Source organism: Numenius arquata, chromosome 8 (assembly GCF_964106895.1).
Source record: "Numenius arquata chromosome 8, bNumArq3.hap1.1, whole genome shotgun sequence".
NCBI classification, from domain to species: domain Eukaryota; kingdom Metazoa; phylum Chordata; class Aves; order Charadriiformes; family Scolopacidae; genus Numenius; species Numenius arquata.
The window spans coordinates 12825757-12845479 of NC_133583.1; the positions used below are offsets into that span (position 1 = coordinate 12825757).

At 47.9% G+C, this 19723-nt stretch overlaps 1 protein-coding gene across 1 annotated transcript in view; it reads left to right on the forward strand.

Moving 5' to 3' along the window:
* ABTB1 (ankyrin repeat and BTB domain containing 1) overlaps positions 1-13838 on the forward strand; it is a 28929-nt gene extending 15091 nt beyond the window's left edge. The window contains exons 9-12 of the mRNA XM_074152896.1: positions 4484-4582; positions 5190-5357; positions 8327-8527; positions 10307-13838. Coding sequence (XP_074008997.1) covers positions 4484-4582; positions 5190-5357; positions 8327-8527; positions 10307-10513 — 675 coding nt within the window. The 3' untranslated portion in view covers positions 10514-13838. The remainder of the gene's footprint in view (positions 1-4483; positions 4583-5189; positions 5358-8326; positions 8528-10306) is intronic.
* Positions 13839-19723: the final 5885 nt, after the last annotated feature.

Genomic DNA, 19723 nt, shown 5'->3' on the forward strand with positions numbered 1-19723 from the left:
CACTTTATAGAGGGAGTTTTTCTCCATCAAGTTTCCATCTACCAATGCAGAAATCTTTGCTACATAACTTGCCTCCCCTAAATACCTATGTCTTTATTTGTGGCTTTCAGTATGCTTTTTTTGTAGATTTGCAGGCTTTAAAGGGACGTAATGCTATAAGTAGGCCTCGGATTTACCTCCCGAAAAATTAAAAGAAAAAGGATCATGGACTTCAAAACAGTGTAATTCACGTAAATTTTAAGTTACTTCACAAATAAAAAGAATACTTTCTGTTTGATTGCTTGTTCCCAGACCTTGATGTCTTCCTGTCAGTTTAAGCTTTTCTTCTCAAAGATTAGAAACACTTCCCTTTTAATTCTTTCCTGCAGAATAGGAGCTGGAAGGAAAATATGAAACTTGGAATAATAAAACCATCTGACAGCGCTATGAATGCCTCTGTGAGCAATGGTTTTCTTGCTATGTCCATAGACCAGAACGAAGGCAGTTACAGCAGCATTAGACTTGTTATGGCTGTAACAGTGAAGAGGGTGCACGCCTGTTCACTGGAGAATTTGTATGGATGCACAAGTGTGGGTGCTTTGTTTAAGCCTAATACATTCTAAAAGATTCCTGCTTTTCTCTCTCTTTTTTTTTTTTTTTTTTTTTTTTTGTTAACTTACAAAGACTATATGGACAAAGTTCTTCATGCTGTTGCCATTTATGTCTCATTCTAATGTTTGCAAATTTTTCAATTTTGCAAATTAGGGAACTTTGTTCTAGGACAGAGGATTCACACATCCTCATTCTTACACGGTTTATGCCGTACAGGGAATAGTATACAAACTATGTAGCCTAAAATGTCAGGGACAACTGAATAGTCATGTGCAAACATCTGTGTTCTTGAGAAAAACGTACATTTTTTCCAGCCTATCCAGAATAAAATAGATATTCAGCTTCTGGATAAAAGCCAGCATTTCTTGATGGCATTTCAGGTAACGATCAGAATTTGGCAAGAGACGTTCTGAGCTGCTGCATGTCATGTAATGCCTTATTACATGAAATTGGGATGTAAACAACTTTCTGTTTTTTATAAATAATTTGCATGTAATGTCTTTGAATGATGCAGAAAACTATGCATCCCAATTTCATAGTTCAGTAATATACTATATGACTAAACCAATATTTGATATCCAATCACAGTCCATTGTTAGTTTTTAGAGTAAGACCTATCTATTCTTTGTACTCTTTAACATGTTTATAATGTTGATATCTTGTTTCTCATTCCTGTTTATACTTGAAAGCCTTTTCTCTTTCAGTGTTTGTTTTTAGAGGTGTGGTTGTTGTCTCTATTTTGTCTTAAACTAATAACAACCAGGATTGTTCTGACCACAACAGCTGCTTCTTCAGTTTGTTGCAATTTAGCAGTGACAGATTTAAGTAAAATACCATCAAAAGCCAGGCAGCTGTCAAAAACCATGTGGCTTTCCACTGTCTGTCTGCCCAGAGCTTCATCTTCTGTCTGCCAGGTGACCTCTGAGTTAGAGACTCCAGGGCTTCTGGTATATGAGACTGTAGGCACAGTTTTTCACTCCCTTTTAACTGAAATCTTATTTTCCAAACCAAAATTAAATCAGACTTAAAAGGATCAGAGTTTGCCATTAAATACTGTTCTCTCCTTCTGTGTTGACATTTAGTGTGGCTGCAAAAAAAAGTCACCATTTGTCACTTTTGGGGTAAAGCTAAATCTTGTAACGTGTAGCAAGAACAGTTGGAAACAAGTAGATGGGTTCCATCGTGTCTGTCTCCACACCTGTGTAGTGTGGTTGTCCATGGCAGTTATTCCTGTGCTTTGCTTTGCACATTTGGCACAGGCAGATTAACTGAACTATTTACAACATGCTTCCAATTTTATTTTATTTTATTTTTTATCCAATCCACTTGCATCTGGTTATGTGCTGGTAATCTTCTCTTGGATCACTCACCCCTGTATTTTGTGGTTTTTTTGTGTAATTTATTTACAATTTTCTTGCTGAGGTAATCTGGCCAAGGTACAAATTGCTGCCACTGATTTGTTTTGTATGTGTTTGCCTCCAGCAACATTTCTATTTAAGCACTAATAGCAAATTTGTAGCAGCAAAGACTTGGTCCTCCACATGTGATGGCTGGAAGATCCTGTGAATGTTGAAAGCAGTCTTACGCTATAGAGGAGTTGAGAATATTTCTGGATGGTGAATGAGTTACTGTGAATGTGTTTGCATCTTGTAGGTGAGACTGTTCTGTGCTTCCTGGACAACATACTTAACTTTGGCAGCTGTGCTTTGCCTGGACAGGGCAGGATGCTCAAGAGATTGCTTGAATTGGGAAGGGCGGGAAGAATAAGCCTGGTTTTTGCAGGGAGATCCTGAAAGGGACATGAAATTCCTCAAGCGTGACGAGGGAGGAGAGTAGAAGTAGTAGAGACTTAAAAGGGAAAATTCTGCAAATGCACTTCATGCTGAATAGGAGAGACAAAGACATGAACCTGCTTTTGTAGTAGGAATTGGAAATGACCTTGTAAACCTGAGCACCGGAGCGGGCATCAGGCAAGGCTAAAAGCAGGAAATTGAGCCTGGAGGAGTTTGTAATTCAGGAGACAAACAGTGAGACAAATAAAACTCCCATGTCCATTCCAGAGGGATGGATTCCTTTTAAAGATTTACCTTTGGACAATGAAAGGGAAGCGAAGAAGGGATGCACATAGGAGATGTGGAGTTTATGTCTCAATTAAAATGCTTGTGCTACAAAGAGTGGCATCTTATCAAAGCCCATTCCTAGGTTTGTTTTACCTGTAATGTGCCTGCAAAGTGCCTTGAAAGTCATGTCAGAACTTCCAGGAGAGGACATGGAAGCTGTGTGCGTAGAGTGGGGGTAGCAGCAAGGCAAACAGAGTGGGCAGTTGGATCGTGACTGCTAGCAGTTGTAATGAGGTGCCACAGAGAGTGTGGCTGCAGATCCCAGACCAGTTTGTTCATTGCCTTGTAACATGAGAGACAGATAACAGCAAGATAGCAGCCCAGGGAATCTACAACTGGGACTATCCGATCTCATCTTCAGTGCTGGAGGTGTCCTTTGTGTTACAGATGTATGAAAAGCAGGTAATAGATCAGGTTGGGTGTTCCTTGAATTACTGCATCTCTTCTGGGAGAATTCCCAGATGGGGAAGGACTCCCAGGGGAGAGATGCCGCGGAGAGGCAGCGTTACTGTGACAGCCACGCGCACAATGTGAATGTCACCGGCCTTATTCTCCTGTGAACAGGAACCAGAAGCTGCCAAATGTTGCTGCGGACAGACAAAGAGCCTGGCAAATGGGGCCCAGTTGCCATGTTCAGTGGTGGCTTGAGCTTTTGCCAGCTTGGTGCCTTGCCACATCCTAGAACCTGCTTTGTGAGAGAAACCCCACTGCATGGGAAGGGAGCTTGGCTGAGAGCACCAGCCCATTGTGCTGCCAGTTGTGTCTTTGTTCAGTTTGGGAGGGAGGAGTCATCTGCCTCCTCAGTAAAGCTGCAAGTTGGTTGCTTTCAGTTAGGAAGGAGGCAGGCATGTTGGAAATGGTGCTTAGGTATTCTGTGACTGGGAGACTGATCTTCATGGTTTTCCCCGGTGCAAACTTGGGATGTAACTTTCTTGGATGAGAAACAGCGGTAATAAACTCCTCAGCACAGGCACCTCGGGGGCAAGTGTTTAGAAAGCAAGAACCAGAGGAAACTTTTGTTTCCAAAGATTAATTGTCTTGGTTACATGGTGTGAACATAAACTTTTTTTTAATAATTGAGTTACCCTGTATATAGGATTAGGTGAAAGTGAAAATATTTGGAAATGTTACTTTAAAATAAGGCAAACAGATTTGTGTGTGTGTGTGCGCTGTCTTTGTTGGCATGGGGGACTGGGAGGAGGTGTGATGGTGTTAAAATAATTCACTAGAGTATTAATATTCCAACAGCACTATCTTTGGCTGCACATCAAATGAGAAATTTAAAATGTGCTTTAGAAATGTTGGATTATTCAAGTGAGGCAGTAATTGTCGCCAAACCACTTCAAACTGGTGTGTACATCTATGTAATCTACACATTACTACATCCAGCTGTACATCTACACAGTAAAGGGCTAGTCCTAACCTCTAGTGTGCTTATGATACCCACTACAAGAAGTAAACTTCACCTCCGCTTTGTTATCTGCCTTGTTAGGTGGCACGGAAAAGTTTTCCAGAGGTGTATGGAGGCTCAGGGAGTTTCCATGGAGAAGGGAGGCAGCTGTAACTTGTACCAGGAATATCTCTATCAGGAGTGCAAGGACTTCAGTTCCTCACATCGAAATCTGTGTTCAGAGCATCTCTGGTACTCTGTGCTGTGTTGAGGGGACAGATGGATGGTTGCTTCTGGGAAGACCAAGAATTCCAAGCTTGGGACTCTGAGTGTGTTTAATGCACAAATATTAAAGGTAGGGTTTTCTGGTTTCTCTCCTTAGGTTGGTTTTGGGGAGTTGCCATTTGACAGCACCGACAACTTTAACAGTTGTCCCGACGTGTGTTTCCGGGTGGCCCATTACAACTTTTTGTGTCATAAGGTATGTGCTTGTGCTGTTACTTCATTCTCCTTCCTTTTTGCCATGAGTCTACTCCACCTGTCTCCCCGACTCATCCAGTGCTGGATACACTCTGTAGAAGCAGCATTTCCTCACCATCTGGAAAACCAAAAGTCATCTTGCAGCTGGAAACTATATTTAAAGCATATAACAAAACAGCAAACCCTGCCTTTCTTGCAGAGGTGAGGAGATAGATTTATGGATTCAGCTCAGCGTTCACAGCTGCAAAATATCCTACTGCTGGCTTGTGAGTTCAGTGTCTGGAGAGGGGAATGTTTGAGCTGCAAGTAAACAGCAATAAGAATGGATTTTGAGATCCAACCTCAACTCAAATTCCTGTCCTTATACCATGCTACTTTTCATTCTCTTAAGTTTACGAATTGTTTTTTTGGCTCTGAGGGTAGGCATGAATAGACATACGGTATGGAAAAATTGTTGGAGATGCAGACTCAGAATATAGGGAGAATCAGACTTTCAGAGTCTGAACTTCCGAAATGTCTTTAAGCTGCTCTGACAGCGGGTTGGTGGTGCTGTTTGCTTTGGTGCAGTAAGAAAGATGCTAGTGTTTCGGTCTTTCTTCCTTCTCCAGGCATTTTTCTGTGGTCGCAGTGATTATTTCAAAGCCCTTCTTGAAGACCATTTCAGTGAGAGTGAGGAGCTGCAGACACAGCCCAGCATCCCTGTGGTGACTCTCCACAACATCTCAGAAGACATCTTCATCCGAGTCCTCTACTACATCTACAGTGATGATACAGAGGTGAGGCTAGCCATGGAGCCTTTCCTCCTGTGCTGGTTAATTCGGGAGGTGTTCACAGCAGTGTTTTCTTACAACATCTGGAGGCAGGGGTGTGTGTGGTTTCTTAAATCCCGCTGCCCTACTCTGCTACATCACTTCTGTCTCAGGAGCACACGTACTGGGACTTGCTGTTAGCCAGACAGGGATCTAGTTTATATGCATGACATTCGGGAAGAAAATCCCTCGTCTTTCATCCCATAACAAAAATTCGGAAATTAGGTTGCACGTTGTATGTTGGCGTGATAAATGCAGGGTGTTGCAGATTTCCCTCTTGGGCTCCGTGGAAGGATAAGGTGAGCAGCTGCCAGTAGATGGCAGATTGAACACATTTGGAGATGTGGAAAGGTTGAGAGATTTGGCTTATTTACTCTTGGCATCATAACCCGCTTTTCCATTTGTAGCAAGCCATTATTTCCACTGTTATTTATTGCTGGGATGGGAAAAGGTTCCACTGAGAGGCCAACGCCTTGTTATGCTCAGTATTGCAAGCAGGAACAAAATGGCCCGAACCCACCTAGTTTTCAGCCCAGTGGAAGGTGCAGCAAATCTTGGCGTTCAAGCAGATTCCTGCTTTGGTTTTGTGCAAATGCTTTCAGCGGGTCTAGCTACGGGGTGCCAGAACACATTCTGGCGTTAGGGCAGTGATCAGAGACGCTGCCGCACCTGCCAGCGTCACTTCTCCCAAGCAGTATTTGTGCTCTGGGTTCGGTGCCACATACAGAGAGTGCACGCAGCTGTGACCTTGTTTCTGCTGATCCATTCACCTCCGGGTAGCAGCAGGGAATGTGCGGTAGGAGAAATGGCAGCAAGGGCAGGATTGCCACTGGTATGCCGGAGAGCAGATGCTTCACTTGCCTGCACTCTTCCCTCAGACGTGCACTGAAAGGGCAGGCAGAGAAGGAAAGAAGCGTGTTGGGGTTGTGAAGACCCACCTGACCTTGTGACTGCATTGCAACGTGACCCTGTTCTCTTGCACCTCTCCGGTCTGCCGGCCCTCCAAGCAGCCATCCCTTTCCCAGGGGTGCCTCAGCTGCCCTGTCAGGACTTGGAGCAGGAGGACAGTGTGTAGGAGTTGAAAGGGTCTTGCTCATATGTTTTCTAGCTTGGAAATCCAAACTAGCTTGGATTTCAAACTGAGCAGCCAAGATAAGAGCTTCTGCAGAGAGTTCATCTGTTACGAAAAACTGCTAGGAAAAATGGTCAGGAAATATAGGAATATAGCTCAAGTTTCACACTTACGTGGAGTGTTCTCCCTGCCCTGGGTTTCTCCAGTCAAGTGTCAGCATCCCCAATTCCACTTCTTTTTTTCCATAAGGTTTATGTCTCTCTGCCATGTAATAGTGACAGTGCTTGCACTAGTGCACACTAGAAGAGTGTGTGCAGAGGACAGAAAGGGTTCCAGACAGAGGAGTTGCTGACCAGGGTTTTTTTGTGTGCTCAAGGGGAGCTTTTGGAGGAACATTTTCCAGGTTTATCCTTGATCAAGCCTTTGGAAGCTGCTGCCATCAATAGTATTGACTCAGATGCCTCCAACTCGTGAAGTTCTTGGAGCTTATGAAAGGACAAAGCAGCGCTTGATTAATAACCCCAAGAGCTTTGTTACACCACTGTGGCACTATAGCGTTCATGGTGTGCCTCTAATACATCTCGCATCCTTCTGCACAGCTGTTGTAGGGTGTTATACAGCTGAGACATTTGCTGTGAGTAGTCTCTCCAGATGCCGGTGTGGGCAGCTGTAGGGGAAGAGATAATCAGCCTTTTGCAGTTGTCAGAGTGAGAAACCACATGTGTGATGTGGACAGCACTGGTTTTGCTGCTGAGCAGTTATCAGGGTACTGGACCACGCTGCACCAGAGTTACACTGGTCTAGATTGAGGAATGGTGGCTTGGTCTCTAGATGCAAGTGATCTCGCCTCCTTCACAGCCAGGGTATGCTGCATCCTGCAGATTCGCTGTTAAAATGGATGTGGGTAACTGTGCTCTTTGCACTTCACATTAGCAGGAACAGAAGTGTGCAGAGAGAGGCTCTAGTTCCAGGTTACTGACGCAGATGGCTTACTAAAATAGGATTTGCCCAGCCAAGGAGAAGAGACTTGAGTGAAGCTGGAGGTGGTGTCTCCAACATTATCTACAGCATTTTGTATCCTCAGATCACTTGTGAGGATCAAAAGTACCCAAGAGGGAAATGGGAGGGTGATTTTCTAGCTCAAGAGCCTGAAAATGTTAAAGGCCGTTCATAACAGTGTAAGCTTGACCATCTGGTGCATGAATTCTGTTAAGTTTGAGTACCTGATAAAGCTCCAGTAATGTTTGATATGCAGAGTTTGTTCCTTACCTAGTCGAACCTCACCTATAGTTTATTTAGGGTGCAGTTTTCTGTCCTTGGCTGTATCCCTGTGCCAGGGAGGTTGTGCTGGCTGAGTTCACAGAGCCAGTTTGAGGAGGAAACTTAAGAGAATTTTGCACATTTTTCACAAAATGCAAGTCCAGCAGTATAAAATGGGAAGAAGAGTCCTAGTGGGGACAAGGTGCTCTGTTCTGCCATTTGTCTCTTTGAAGGGCTTCCAGTACTTTCGTTAAAAGCTCCCTCCTTCCACTGCCACACTGAACATTTCTTAGCAGCCAGCTTTCAGTGTCTCAGCATTGCTTTGTGCTTAGCTAGAGGGGTTAGCTGCAGCATGGCGAACTTCTTGCCTTGTGCTGAACAAGCTGCCTCTGCAGCATTTTAAACTCTTCTGCGGTAGCTGGGTGGAAGACATAGCTCTAAAGCTTGAGCTCCTGTCTCTCCATAGTACTGCTAACGCTTGTCAGGTAATGGGCCAGACAGCGCTTTAGGGAATCTCTTCTAAAACATAAGAGAAGAGGGCAGTTTGCCAGAGACAAGTGAAGTGGGTAGGACTGGACGGTAATTCTCCTCTTTCCATTGCCAGCTGTCCCCGGAAAACGCCTATGACGTGCTGTGTGTGGCAGACATGTACCTGCTGCCTGGGCTCAAGCGCCTTTGCGGCAGGACCTTGGCTCAGATCCTCGATGAGGACAACATTGTCAGCATCTGGAGGATCGCAAAGCTGTTCCAGCTGACCCGGCTGGAGGACCAGTGCACGGAGTACATGGCAAAGATCATCGAGAAGGTAGTGGAAACACCCCCCGCTGCCCACAAATCTAACTGCACAGTGAACCATAGATACAACAGATTTAATGGTTGTCCTTTAGTCTGTAATAAATGGTTGCCCCCCTATGGTTAAATGTGCTTCCTGAAAATGAGCAGCAGTCAAGTAGCAAAGCACAAAGTGAGTTAGGACAGAGGATGAGGAGTGTGGCAGAACCTGATGTCGCTGCAGAAAGCCAGGTACTGGTGGCTGTGTGGCTCATCCCTGTGGACTGTGGGGTGAAAAACCTGCCCAAAAAGTTCAAGTGCCGTGAGCAGGTGACTTTCACCAAGTTTTCAGCCACTGTGGTGCAAAGCAACAATGGTGTTGCCTGAATACACCAGCTGCAGCCTGGAGAACCCAATGGAGTGCACAGTGGAGCTCTGTGCAGGAAATATTTTTGTGTTTGCTGGAGGGAGTTCTTCCTGGCATAATGCTATAGAAAAGAGTAATCAATGTGATTGCTAATCTCCTCCAGGATGACAAATCTAACAGTAGGGACTTCCACAGGGGAAATTTGGCTGCTGAACAGCCAGAAGTAATGAATCTAGCACTGAAGTTTTCTTTATGGGGCTCCATTTAAGTGTAATCCTGAGTGATTATAGCTTGACTATAATCAGGACTCATGGAATAAGTTGCCATATGGAAGGATAGACTAGAATCTATGGAGTCTTCTTATCCTGAGACAGATCTTTATAAATGACTTGTACAGTTCACGTGGGAACGTAATATTTTCACCTGCAGCTTGAAAGGTGTGAAATTCTTTTTGGCATGTGAAAATAGCGAAGGAAATGATTCTGGGGCTGTTATTCTGTTCAGTGTGTAGCTTGGGGATGATAAACACATCCGTATGCGCTAAGACTCTGGCTTCTGAAAAGGGAATTTGGTTTGAAAGCTGAACGAATATGCCAAGTAGAAACCAGGCAAGGTAGGGCTTTGCATTCCCCTTCGCTAGCCTGAGTGGGAGTCCTCGAACCCAGCATTGGCAATGTGCCTTCCTAAGGGTGTTGGCAGAAATGGAGCCACCCCAGCTGTTCAAACATCAGCAGCTGCCAGCATCTTTGTGGAGTTGCACTGATGATGGCAAGAGAGAGATTTTGGCAGTATGTGTAGCACAGAGCAGGGCTTAGCAACCTGCTGTGCCCAGGCACAGTTTGGTAGCGGAGACAGACGGAAGCTGCCTCTCTCCCTTCAGCACACCGCATGTTCCTGGGGAACTTGATGCAAAATCATTCATGAGTGACCTGATTCCGTCAGGTTGGGCGCAGAACGGAGCAGCTGCCTCGCTGTGATCTGCTGGTCGGCTCTTGGTGGTAGGGCTGAGAGTCATGGTGTCATCTGTGGCTTCTGGTTCTGAACTGGGCACAGGCACCCGCTTGTCTTGCCTGTTGCAAGACATTTCCCAAAAGTGTCTGGCAGTGTCTCCTGGTTCCTGCTGGGAAGCCTTTCTGGAGAGTATATTGTGTATATTCATGTGCTCCAATACCAGAACTATGGATGGTTAGTGGGTATTACAGTGCTCTGGTGCAGATTGCTTATGGTTGTGACCATTTATTGTTGGAGTATTACTGCTTCCTTAGGATGAATGTTAGGAGGCATCTCCAAGTGGTGTCTATAGGAGACATAGGAAGAACAGGTCCCCATGTGCCCTTAGCATTCCCTTTTCTTCTGGGTGTTCCCTCAACAGTGGCTGAGCCCACTATCCCAACCCTTTGCATCCCTTTACCTGTCTTCTTGTCTTCTTTTGTCAACCCTGTCCAGCTGGTGGAGTTGGAGGAGTTTGTGGCTGCTGTGAAGGAGAATGCAGAGGCTGTGGAGGAACGGCAGGAGACCGACTCCATTCCTCTGGTTGATGACATCCGCTTCCACATCACCAGCAACGTGCAGACTTACAGTGCCATCGAGGAAGCCAACCAGAAACTTGAAGCTCTGGAAAACCTCCTGGCCAGTATAGGGCTTGAGTGCTGATGTGTGCAAACCCTGCCTGTCACACACAGCTGGCGTAGCCCTCGCTGGGTTGGCTCGGAGCACAAGAACATCCGAGTCTCTGAATGTCTCTCTTCCCCTTTTTAGTCCTCCTTCCCATCCACTTTCAGGCATGATTTCCTTTTAATTTATTTATGTCTGGACATTTGCGTGTCTGGTTTGTGTTTGGTTTTATTTTGGTTTTTTTTGTTTCTCCTTTCAGAAGTAGCTCCCAAAGCTCAACCCAAATCAGTAGCTGCTCCTTTGTACAATACAATGTGGACAGGAGACTGACAGCTATTGGGAGTGGTAGGGGGGGCTGCTCTGGGGGCTTGGTACTGCCTGATGTTAGGACCCATCCTGTTCTCCTGCCCAACAACACACTTCTGAAACTTGTTCATGGCAGGATATTTGTTGAATTGGCACCATCAGAGGAAGAAAACTGGATTAAATTCTCCAAATAAATATAGTAGAAGGGAGGTGGCCTTTCTTTCATTGTCAGCATTGTAAGATTGGCAAAGGTGGGCAGTGTTTCCCTAATGGGGACACAAGGGTACTTGTCTATGTGGAAGGCACTGTCTTCACCTGCTGTTCTAGTTCTTAGATGAAAAAACCAAAGTGATTTCCAGGTCTTCCCTAGCTTTTCGTTGCTTTGAAATGCTCAGAATTTAAAAGCTTTGCTTTCTGAACAAACATCTTTGGGAATACAGTAGAGACCAGAGTCCTTCCGTTCTTAGAAAGCAGTAGCTTTCAATACATAAAAAAGGGAGAACATCCCTTTTCTTCCTAACGGGGAAAGGAAACTCCTTCTTCTTGGAAATAGCACTTTTCCTTTTATTTTGGTCCATTGTGGTAGAGCAAAACTGACTTGCTGGTGGGTCAGGGAAGAGGGGTCACCGGAAATCGTTTTTAAAAGGAAAAGGGGCCTTTTGGGTCTCTTGCAGGGCAGCTGTCCCACTCGTCGACCTTCTGGCTTTGCTCAGCCTTGAGCCTTGTAGCTTCATTGTTCTCCAGGAAATTCACTGTTTGTACTAATGAATGTTTTTGAATCTGTGTTCTGCAGTAGGTCTCGTTATCTCGTGTCATCTCCCTAGACTCGTAATGAGGGTAATAATGTTCTTTCTCCTTGGCACCAATCAGTGGGCGATACCCCTGCGTAAAGCTTGCCTGGTCAAACAGAATGGCATGTTCTGAGAGACTTGGGTCTCCAAGGCAAAGGCCAGGCATACTTTGCCGTGCTGAGAGTTGGGAGGGAGAAGAGGCATTGTGTGAAGCACAGAGGGAATCTTGCACAGGCAGTGGCTGCCATTGCTAACCCGTATCATCATTTTGGTCACTTTGTAAGGCAAGAGCTTGAAATAATCCCTGTCAGGTGTGCTTTTAGTGTTTGAGGTGAGAACTGGGCACGGATCCCCTCCAGCTTCAAGGTGGTGTTTTCTGTAATTGTAGTGGTGCTTCACGTGGATAAGGAAAGGATTTGGAGATCCAGTGTTTAGCAGGGACTTGCTACAGGAGTGGATGTACTGGGATGATGGGTTTCTCTTTGCTAATCTCACCAGGTAAGAAACTGATGCTCCCACACCCTGTGTGAACTGCAGCCTCACTGCCCCTGCTCCGAATATCTGTCCATTTCTGGCATGCGTTGTTTGCCTGTACGTGGGCAGGCTTTGGGCACCACTTGCACTGGGCAGACTGGGTTTGGGTGCAGCAAGGAGGGGGCACTGGGATTTGGCCGCTGTCCTCAAGAGAAGCTGGACTTCGGCAAAATCACACCAGGATTGAGTTGCACTTAACAGAAGCTGGGGACAGAGCTGGTGGATGCATTGACTTAACTGGACATCAGATGCTTGTGCACTTTGTCATCTGTGTTTAACTGGTTCCTTTTGCAGAACAAGTCTCTTTGGGGCAGGGGATGGTGGCTGCAGGGTTATTCAAGCAGGGAAGGCTTCAATTCTTCTGTTTCGAGATGCTTGTGAGGAAGTGCAAGGAGTTCTTGGTAGTTTGTTTTCTGCAGCTGTATTAGGGTGAGGGAAGAGGATGCGTCCCTGCAGGGATGTGTTGCTGTATGGAGGCAGGGAGGAGCAGGAGTGTGCTTCTGTTTGAGGTGGTGACATGGAGAGGAGCTGTGTGTTTGTTGTGTGATTTGTGGAATGTACCTCCGTGTCCATCTCTAAGCTTGGTGTGGCTTTGGCAGGACCACCAAAGAGCCCAGCACAACTTGAACTCATAAAGGCATCTCAGTGGACTTGAGGAGGAGAAGAGCTATTGAGAAGACTTTAATATGAAGTCCCATATATTTTGGAGAAAGAAGGGTGAAAGCAGAACTGCCTGTTTTCTTGCTCAGTGGAGTGTCAGGTTCATGAAAGCCTGCTACAGAGACAACAGACAGCTTAACCCAGCTGGTTCAGTTCCCCTGCATTTCTCTTCCCTATATGGCTGAAGATGATACTGAACATAAAAGCAGGATGTTTAGTTTATCTTATCCCCTCTGCTCCTCCTGCAAAATTCCGCATCTGACATCTTAGTAGTCAGCTTTCCACAGCAGTGGCTGTGACAGCCCTGCACAAGGCATGCATGGAGCCACCAGAGAACAGAACGTGGCCTTTGCCTTCTGCTTGTGCTGAGCGAGATGCAGGAACGGGATTACCGAGGAATGTGCTAATGCTTTTCTCTGCAGATGCCTTAGCTGCTAAAGCAGAATGGACACTGGGAGTGGGCAAGGCAGGAGGAAGGCAGAGGAGGGGCAGCGGTGCTGGGGAGCGTTTTCCATATGGCTGCTCCTGGATAATTCCATTCCTGTGTCCTTAAGCGTGGAACAAGTGCGGCTGCGGCTGTACACGTGGGAGGAAAGGTCAGTGTGGCCTTTTGATCTGCCTCCCCAGTAGCGCAGTTCCACACAGGCTGCCGAGCAAACGCCTCATCTGTCTGCGTGCACTTAGTGGTCGCATCTGTGAGCCCTGTCAGATTGTCCAATTACTCGGGGTCCTTTAACCGCCCCCCCATCCCTTTTGGCAAAATAGGGCTATCAAAAAGCATGCATAAGCAGATGGCCAGCATGCAGGGAAACTCTCTCATTAAGATGAGCCAGGACAAAACTTAGATTTGAATTCGCTTTATTCTTGCTGCAAATGATTTTATCATAAAATAAAAACCCCTTGATTTTTCTTCTGTTGCCAGTGTCCTATTTGTGTTCTGTTGCCTCTGTCCTTTTTATTTACTACTATCCACTTGTTGAATTAAGAAGATTGTAAAATCTATCAGAGCAACAATATATTTAAGAAGAAACGTGTAAGCATGTGTGCAGCAATAAAATAGTATATTTCACTATATCTGTTACTGCTGTGGCCTCTTTGTTACCAGCTGACAACATCAGTGTGGCTTTCTTTCCGAAAGGATTCGGTGGGCTCCTTCAGCTTGTTTTCCTGCACCCGGGCCGAGGGCTGGCTCTGCACCTCCTGGCTTCCAGGCAGTGAGGAGCGTGACTCTGCTCTCCCCCCTTGGTGACCCGCTCGTACACTCCTGCCACAACATGGGTGTAAAGCACCGGCTTGTTTTTTTACTGGCTCCTTCCTCCCAGGGTTATTCGGTTTCGTTAGCAGCCCTGTGGCGTGGGCTTGGTCAGTGGTGGTGGAGGGTGATGCCTCTTGGAAAGTTGCTCTGGGCAGCCCCCAGTAAGTTGTCCCTCCCTCTCTTCTTGTCACCCTGTGCCTCTGTCATTGCTCACTGTCCATTAACCCAAGGATGGAGGTGTCTCAGCCTCTGTGCTTTAACTATTCTGACTTGTTCGGTGCACCCTCTGAAGAGTGTTGTTTTCTCCAAAACCTCGAGTCTGCTGAAGTGCCTGGGCATTCTTCCTCCTCCTCTCTGAGGACACAGACACTTATTTTCTCTTCTGCCGTCTTGTTTGTCTGGGTGGCTGCAGTAGTTTTGGTGGCAATAACTGAGCTGCCTGTGTGCAGCCCCTGTTGACTTCAGAGCGTGACTGGCATTCGGGGAATGAGGATCCAAGACTGTCCCTGTGGCTCTGTGTAGGAACGTGCAATTTTCGGGGGGGGGGGGGGGGGATACTAATAGCATCTGAATGACTAACACTGTTGAAGGGAAGGACTGGGCTTTGGTAAAGTTCAAGTGCTAATCGGGCTTTTGGGACTCAACAAACAGCACTTACAAGGAGTATCACTGTGCTGAGAGCCGGAGTAGAAGATGAGCCTCTTTAAGAGGCTCGAGCTGTTCCTGTTGGTACAGTCATGGTCAGACTGTGGAGATGGCACCTTCCCACGTATCAGCTCGCAGCCGGCGTGCGTTGACAGACTCGTCTGCTCAGGGTGACGCTGAGTTTCTGTCTCTTGCTGTGGGCAGCCTGGCAAAGCCCCTCACAGCCTGGGAGCTGGATTGTGTCTGTCTGTGCTCCGTTCCCAGGGATGAACGGACCTGGCTGGGGCTGGCGATGGGAAAGGAAGGCTTGGCTCCCTTCTCTGCACGCAGGGGGTGGGTTTGCTGGCAGAGCAGGTTTTTGTTTTACCTTCTAAGCTAAAACAGATTTGACACAACAAATTTATTAAGGTAAGAGAGTCCACGCTGGCAAGCCCTTTATCAGAGCCTGGGCCTGTTTTGAATGAAGGTGCTGGCTCCACCAGGGTTGCTGCCTGCCTCAAAGAAGCGCGGAGGGAAAAGGGCAGAGAAGTCCTTTTCTAGGGTTACAAATGGTTTCTAGGGCTTTAGGTTGGAAAATGGGGGGTGGGTTATTGGCAATAACCAAGGCAAGGACTGCAGAGAGGCAGCCTGTTAATTAGGGGACAGCAGCCACATTTGGGTGCAGCTATGGACGTGCAGATCATTAAGGCCACAAGCCAAGCCACAAGCTTCAAGGTACACGCAGACAGCATCTGGGGAAGGGGGCAAGCGTACACATGCCTTTCATTTTTCCTAGTTGTGGTTAACTTTGTAAGCCTGCAAGTTCAGGGCAAGGTTTGAAGGGCATTTCAGGAGACTAAAGAAAGCCTTGGAAGAGGAGCAGTACCCAGGCAAAGAGCTAGTTCTGGTCCCGAGGGTCTGGCTGCTCGATTCCCAAAATAAGCTCTGAGAAATGAGTGAGAGCTTTCCTCTCCCTCCTCCTGTTGCCGTCAGAGCAAGCTCGAGGGGAAAGGGAGCAGGATTGGAAAGTGAGATCTGCTCCCTGCTGACCGCAGCTCTCTGCTGCGGGGTCTGCTTTGTACCCTGCTCTGTTTGCTGGTATAGCAGAACATGAGGCCATTGCTTTGGCACGGTGTCTTAGGAAAGAGGGAGGTGGAGGGAGTGCTTGGTGTGGCCAGATGTGTCGGTTCATGGGCTCAGGGTGCAGTGGGGTTGGTCTCATTAAAGAAATCCAAAATAACTTGATGTAGCTTTCCCATGGAGAACACTGAGCTGATTTGTGTTGCACTGGGATGGCATTAAAACCCCAGTAAGAAAAAATGTCTCCCTCTTTATTCTTTTTATCATATCACTTTTTTATAAGCCAAGGTCATGCCAGTACCATTCGTACAAGGCTGCGACAGTGATGAACCGTGTGAGCAAGGCTGTGCAGAGACCTGCTCTGGAGGGAAGGCAAGTAAATGCGTTAGTTACTGCTCCTTGAGATATGCCTTACGAGATGAAGGCTGATCTTTCATATCAAGGCTAAGATGACATTATATCTCTCCCTTCTGCTCAGAAGGTTTTATTCTAACACATTCTTGGCACAGCACAGCAGAACCACCAATATTTCTATGAATTTTATTAAGTTTGCTTCCATAACGGGAGCCAGCAATCTGCTCTCTAGAACTCCTTCCACCCCCCTCCTCCCTGGATCTAAAACTGAACTTCTATCCAGGAGTTTTAAAACAAGTTTGTTGGCGGCAAGTTCAATCTCTCCCCCTTTCCCAAAGGCTCTCATTGAGAGGCTGAAAATGCTTCAGATGAATTGTCCGGGAAGCCTTTTCGGCCGTGTTGCTTCTCCAATCTGAGTGCCTGTCGGGCATGGTATCTTCAAAGCCACCCAAGGCGCTGGCTCTGGCTGTGCTGCTCCTGGGGTGATGGCTCCTTCCCTTCCCGGGGCTGGGTGAGGTGGTCTTTCTTGTTTCCTGATTTTTATCTGACCTTTTCCAATCATGCGTGCAATTAAAGAAAAGTCTTCCAGGTCCAAAAGCACACGAGGGGAAAGTGCTCCTCTCGCTCTGCCGACTGCAGCACTCGCGGTGCCGGCTGCGCTAACGGGGCAGATCAGTCTCGCGTGCAAAGTTCAGCCTTTGCTGGGCATTCAGGGCTTGCCAGTCACGCGAGTGGCCCCGGGCTGGGTTTTGGTGCAGAGCAGCCGCAGCGAGGGATGTGCACACGCTGGGCACGGGGAGAGAGGGAGGGCTTGGTGTTAAAAGTGCACGGGGTGAGCCCTGGAAGCTCAGCGCCGGCGGGGCTTTTGATACGGGTAAGACAAGGGCTGCCCTGTGCTGTGGGCAGGCGGCTCGTTGCTGGCACTGCAGCACGAAGCTGACCCCGCGGTCCGGCGTGGGGGAAGAACTGACTATTTTTTCTCTCTGGATGGGGGACCAGAGTTGTTTATTTCTTGCATGTGGCTATCCCCTGCTCCAAGCTCACTCTCTTGGCCTTGGGAGAGCTTTGCTGATGTTGCCATCACGTGTCTTTTCATCTAAGTGAAGGCACAACTGTGATATGAAGGCTGTTGGCCTTGGGAGGGCTGGAAAGCCCTGCTTTTTCTGGGGCTTCAGCTCATGGCAGGGTTTACTGTGCTCTGGCAGGGTCTTGCTTGCCTTTCATCATGGACCCTTCCTAAACTGGCACAGGGAAGGTACCCCTTGTCCTTTGCACCCGAGCTGCTGTTGCTTTGCTTCTGCTGTTCTCATCTCTGCCTGTTTTCTTAGAAGACAAGTGTTTTCCATGCTGGACATCTTGCCCTCCCCTCTGCTCCCCCGCCCAGGCCAAGCAGATTTCATTGCCAAGTTTCCTCTGTTTAGACATCAGCGCATATCATGCGATCCATCCAAACTCTTAATTGATCTCTTAGGAATTGTTTTCATCTGAATTCCTGGAGTGTTTCCAGATTCTGAAAAGCTTCCTCCGGAGGGAAGGGAAATTAATCCCATCTCCCTCCTTCCCGAGGAGCAGTGGCTACAGGAAGGCCAGTTGTTTGGCTTGCTCCTGTTGGGAGATGTGGGCTCTGCACTGTTTGCTCATGGACGTGGCTGTTTTGTTTAATAAGGCAGATGTTAGGAGAACTGCAGGAAGGTGAGTGGTAGCTCCACATCAGCAGCTTCCACGTCAGATGGAGAAAGAGAGCATCCCAGACTGGTAAGTTGGGAGAGCATTGCCCTGTTTCTGTGTGCAAAAGGGACTTCTTGTGCTCATAGGAGGGGAGAAAAGCAAACAACTGCTCAAAAACCCCCACTTTTGAGAGCCTGGAGTGAGCAGGAGGAGTGGTGGCAGAGAGTCAGGCTGCCGGCACGGCGCATGGTGTTGGTGGTGGTGGTCTCTAATGGTGTGGTGACACCTGCGTGGCCCTGTCGGCTCCATCGCCTTTCCCTGTGTTGGAGATCTCTCTGAGGCCGGGCAGGGACAGTGGCAGCAGCCAGAGAGGTGCCAGTCCCCGCTCGCCCCCACCAGTAGCTCTGGAGTGAATTGCACCCCCACTTCTCCCTCCTCCTCCAATGGCCTATAAATCCCACGCTTAACCATTTGCCAGCAGAAAATGCAACCAAAGCACTGATGGTTTATACGCTGGGAGATTTTCTGAATTAGAATTCTCCACCACTCATTGAAGCTGCAGTATTTGGCTCTTCTCTGGTGCCAGAGCCTGGCCTGCGTGATGGGCTGTGTGGTCCAGGAGGTCTGACGGAAGCACGGTCCCTGCAGCGATGTGACCAAGTGTAGCACCTCTCACCCCATGCCCTGACGGCAGGGCAGGCTGCCCGTCCCCACCAGCCTTGTCGGCGCAGCCAGAGAGGACTTCTTTGGGGGTTCACCCCCCCACCTACCATGGCACTGCTCTGGCTCCTGCTGTTGATCCCCACTTTGCACCAACCCCCAAGATAACACCAGACTGAGCACAGGCTGGTGGGAAAGAAATAGGCAAAAAGCTTCAGGCTTCCCGCAGACTCGCAGGACCAGACTAGAAGCACATGGCAAAACCAGAAAGGCTACCCACAGCCGTGACAGCTCGGCGAGCACCGGGTGGTGACACCAGGAAAACTGACGGCACCACGGCATGCACCCTCTGTCAGCCCTCACATCTGCAAGGAGCTTAATGAGCCACTGAAATACCAGGTAAAAGTGCAGTATTAAAGCAGGTCTTGTTACTACTGATGTTTTTTACTGCCACAGTGTGCCTGCTGGCTTGGCAGAAAGCCCCGGTGCCTCTCTCTGTGCCGACGTGCATCAAAGTCAACAGCCAGAGCTTCTGAGCCGGCGAGCCGGGGTGTGATCAGACGTACAGCCTGCGCAGGGCCACAGAAAGGGAGTATTATTCTCTTGATTCAGCGGGTTGAGGCATGAGGGGGAGGATGAAACAAGTTGCCCGAGGTTGTGGGTTGGGTCTGGCGCTGTTAATGAGTCCAGCCAGAAGGTGGGCACGTGGATGTGCTGTCCCCTCTGTCCCCTGCTGCGGCAGTGGCAGTTGTCACCCGTTTTGGGGTGCGAGTGAGCGGCTGGGGAGCCCTCGCAAACGCAGCAGCTTGTCCTGAAGCCTGCGCAGGGAGGGAGGCAGGAGGGGACCCTGTGTCTGGGCTGTGTCCCATCACCACTCTCCAGGTAGGAGGGACATTTCTGCAGCACGGGACACCCTGAGAGCTCCAACCCCAGGTTTGGATGGACCTGGGGCTCCTACAGCACCAGGACACTACCTGGGAGCTGAGAGCAGCAAACCCCACTCCCCAGCCCTCTCCATAGTCACAGCTGGGGGCAAAAGGTAGGATTTAAGTGGCTGCTGCTCCTGGTCAGGGTGCAGATGCTTGGTGTTTGAATTGGGTATGGTTCAGGACCAAGATGATATTTTAACGGGCTTGTAAATGCATGGGAACCAGGTCTCGACGCAGGCTGAGCTTGCCTGTTACTCCAGGCTCCTCCACCAGCTCCAGACTGCTGTTTCATCTGGGGTGGGGGAAGCACTTGGGCCAGGGGATTTTACTTTTTTTAAAGGTAGTACCTCTGCTACAATTAAAAAAAAAAAAAAAAAAAGCAAGCTTT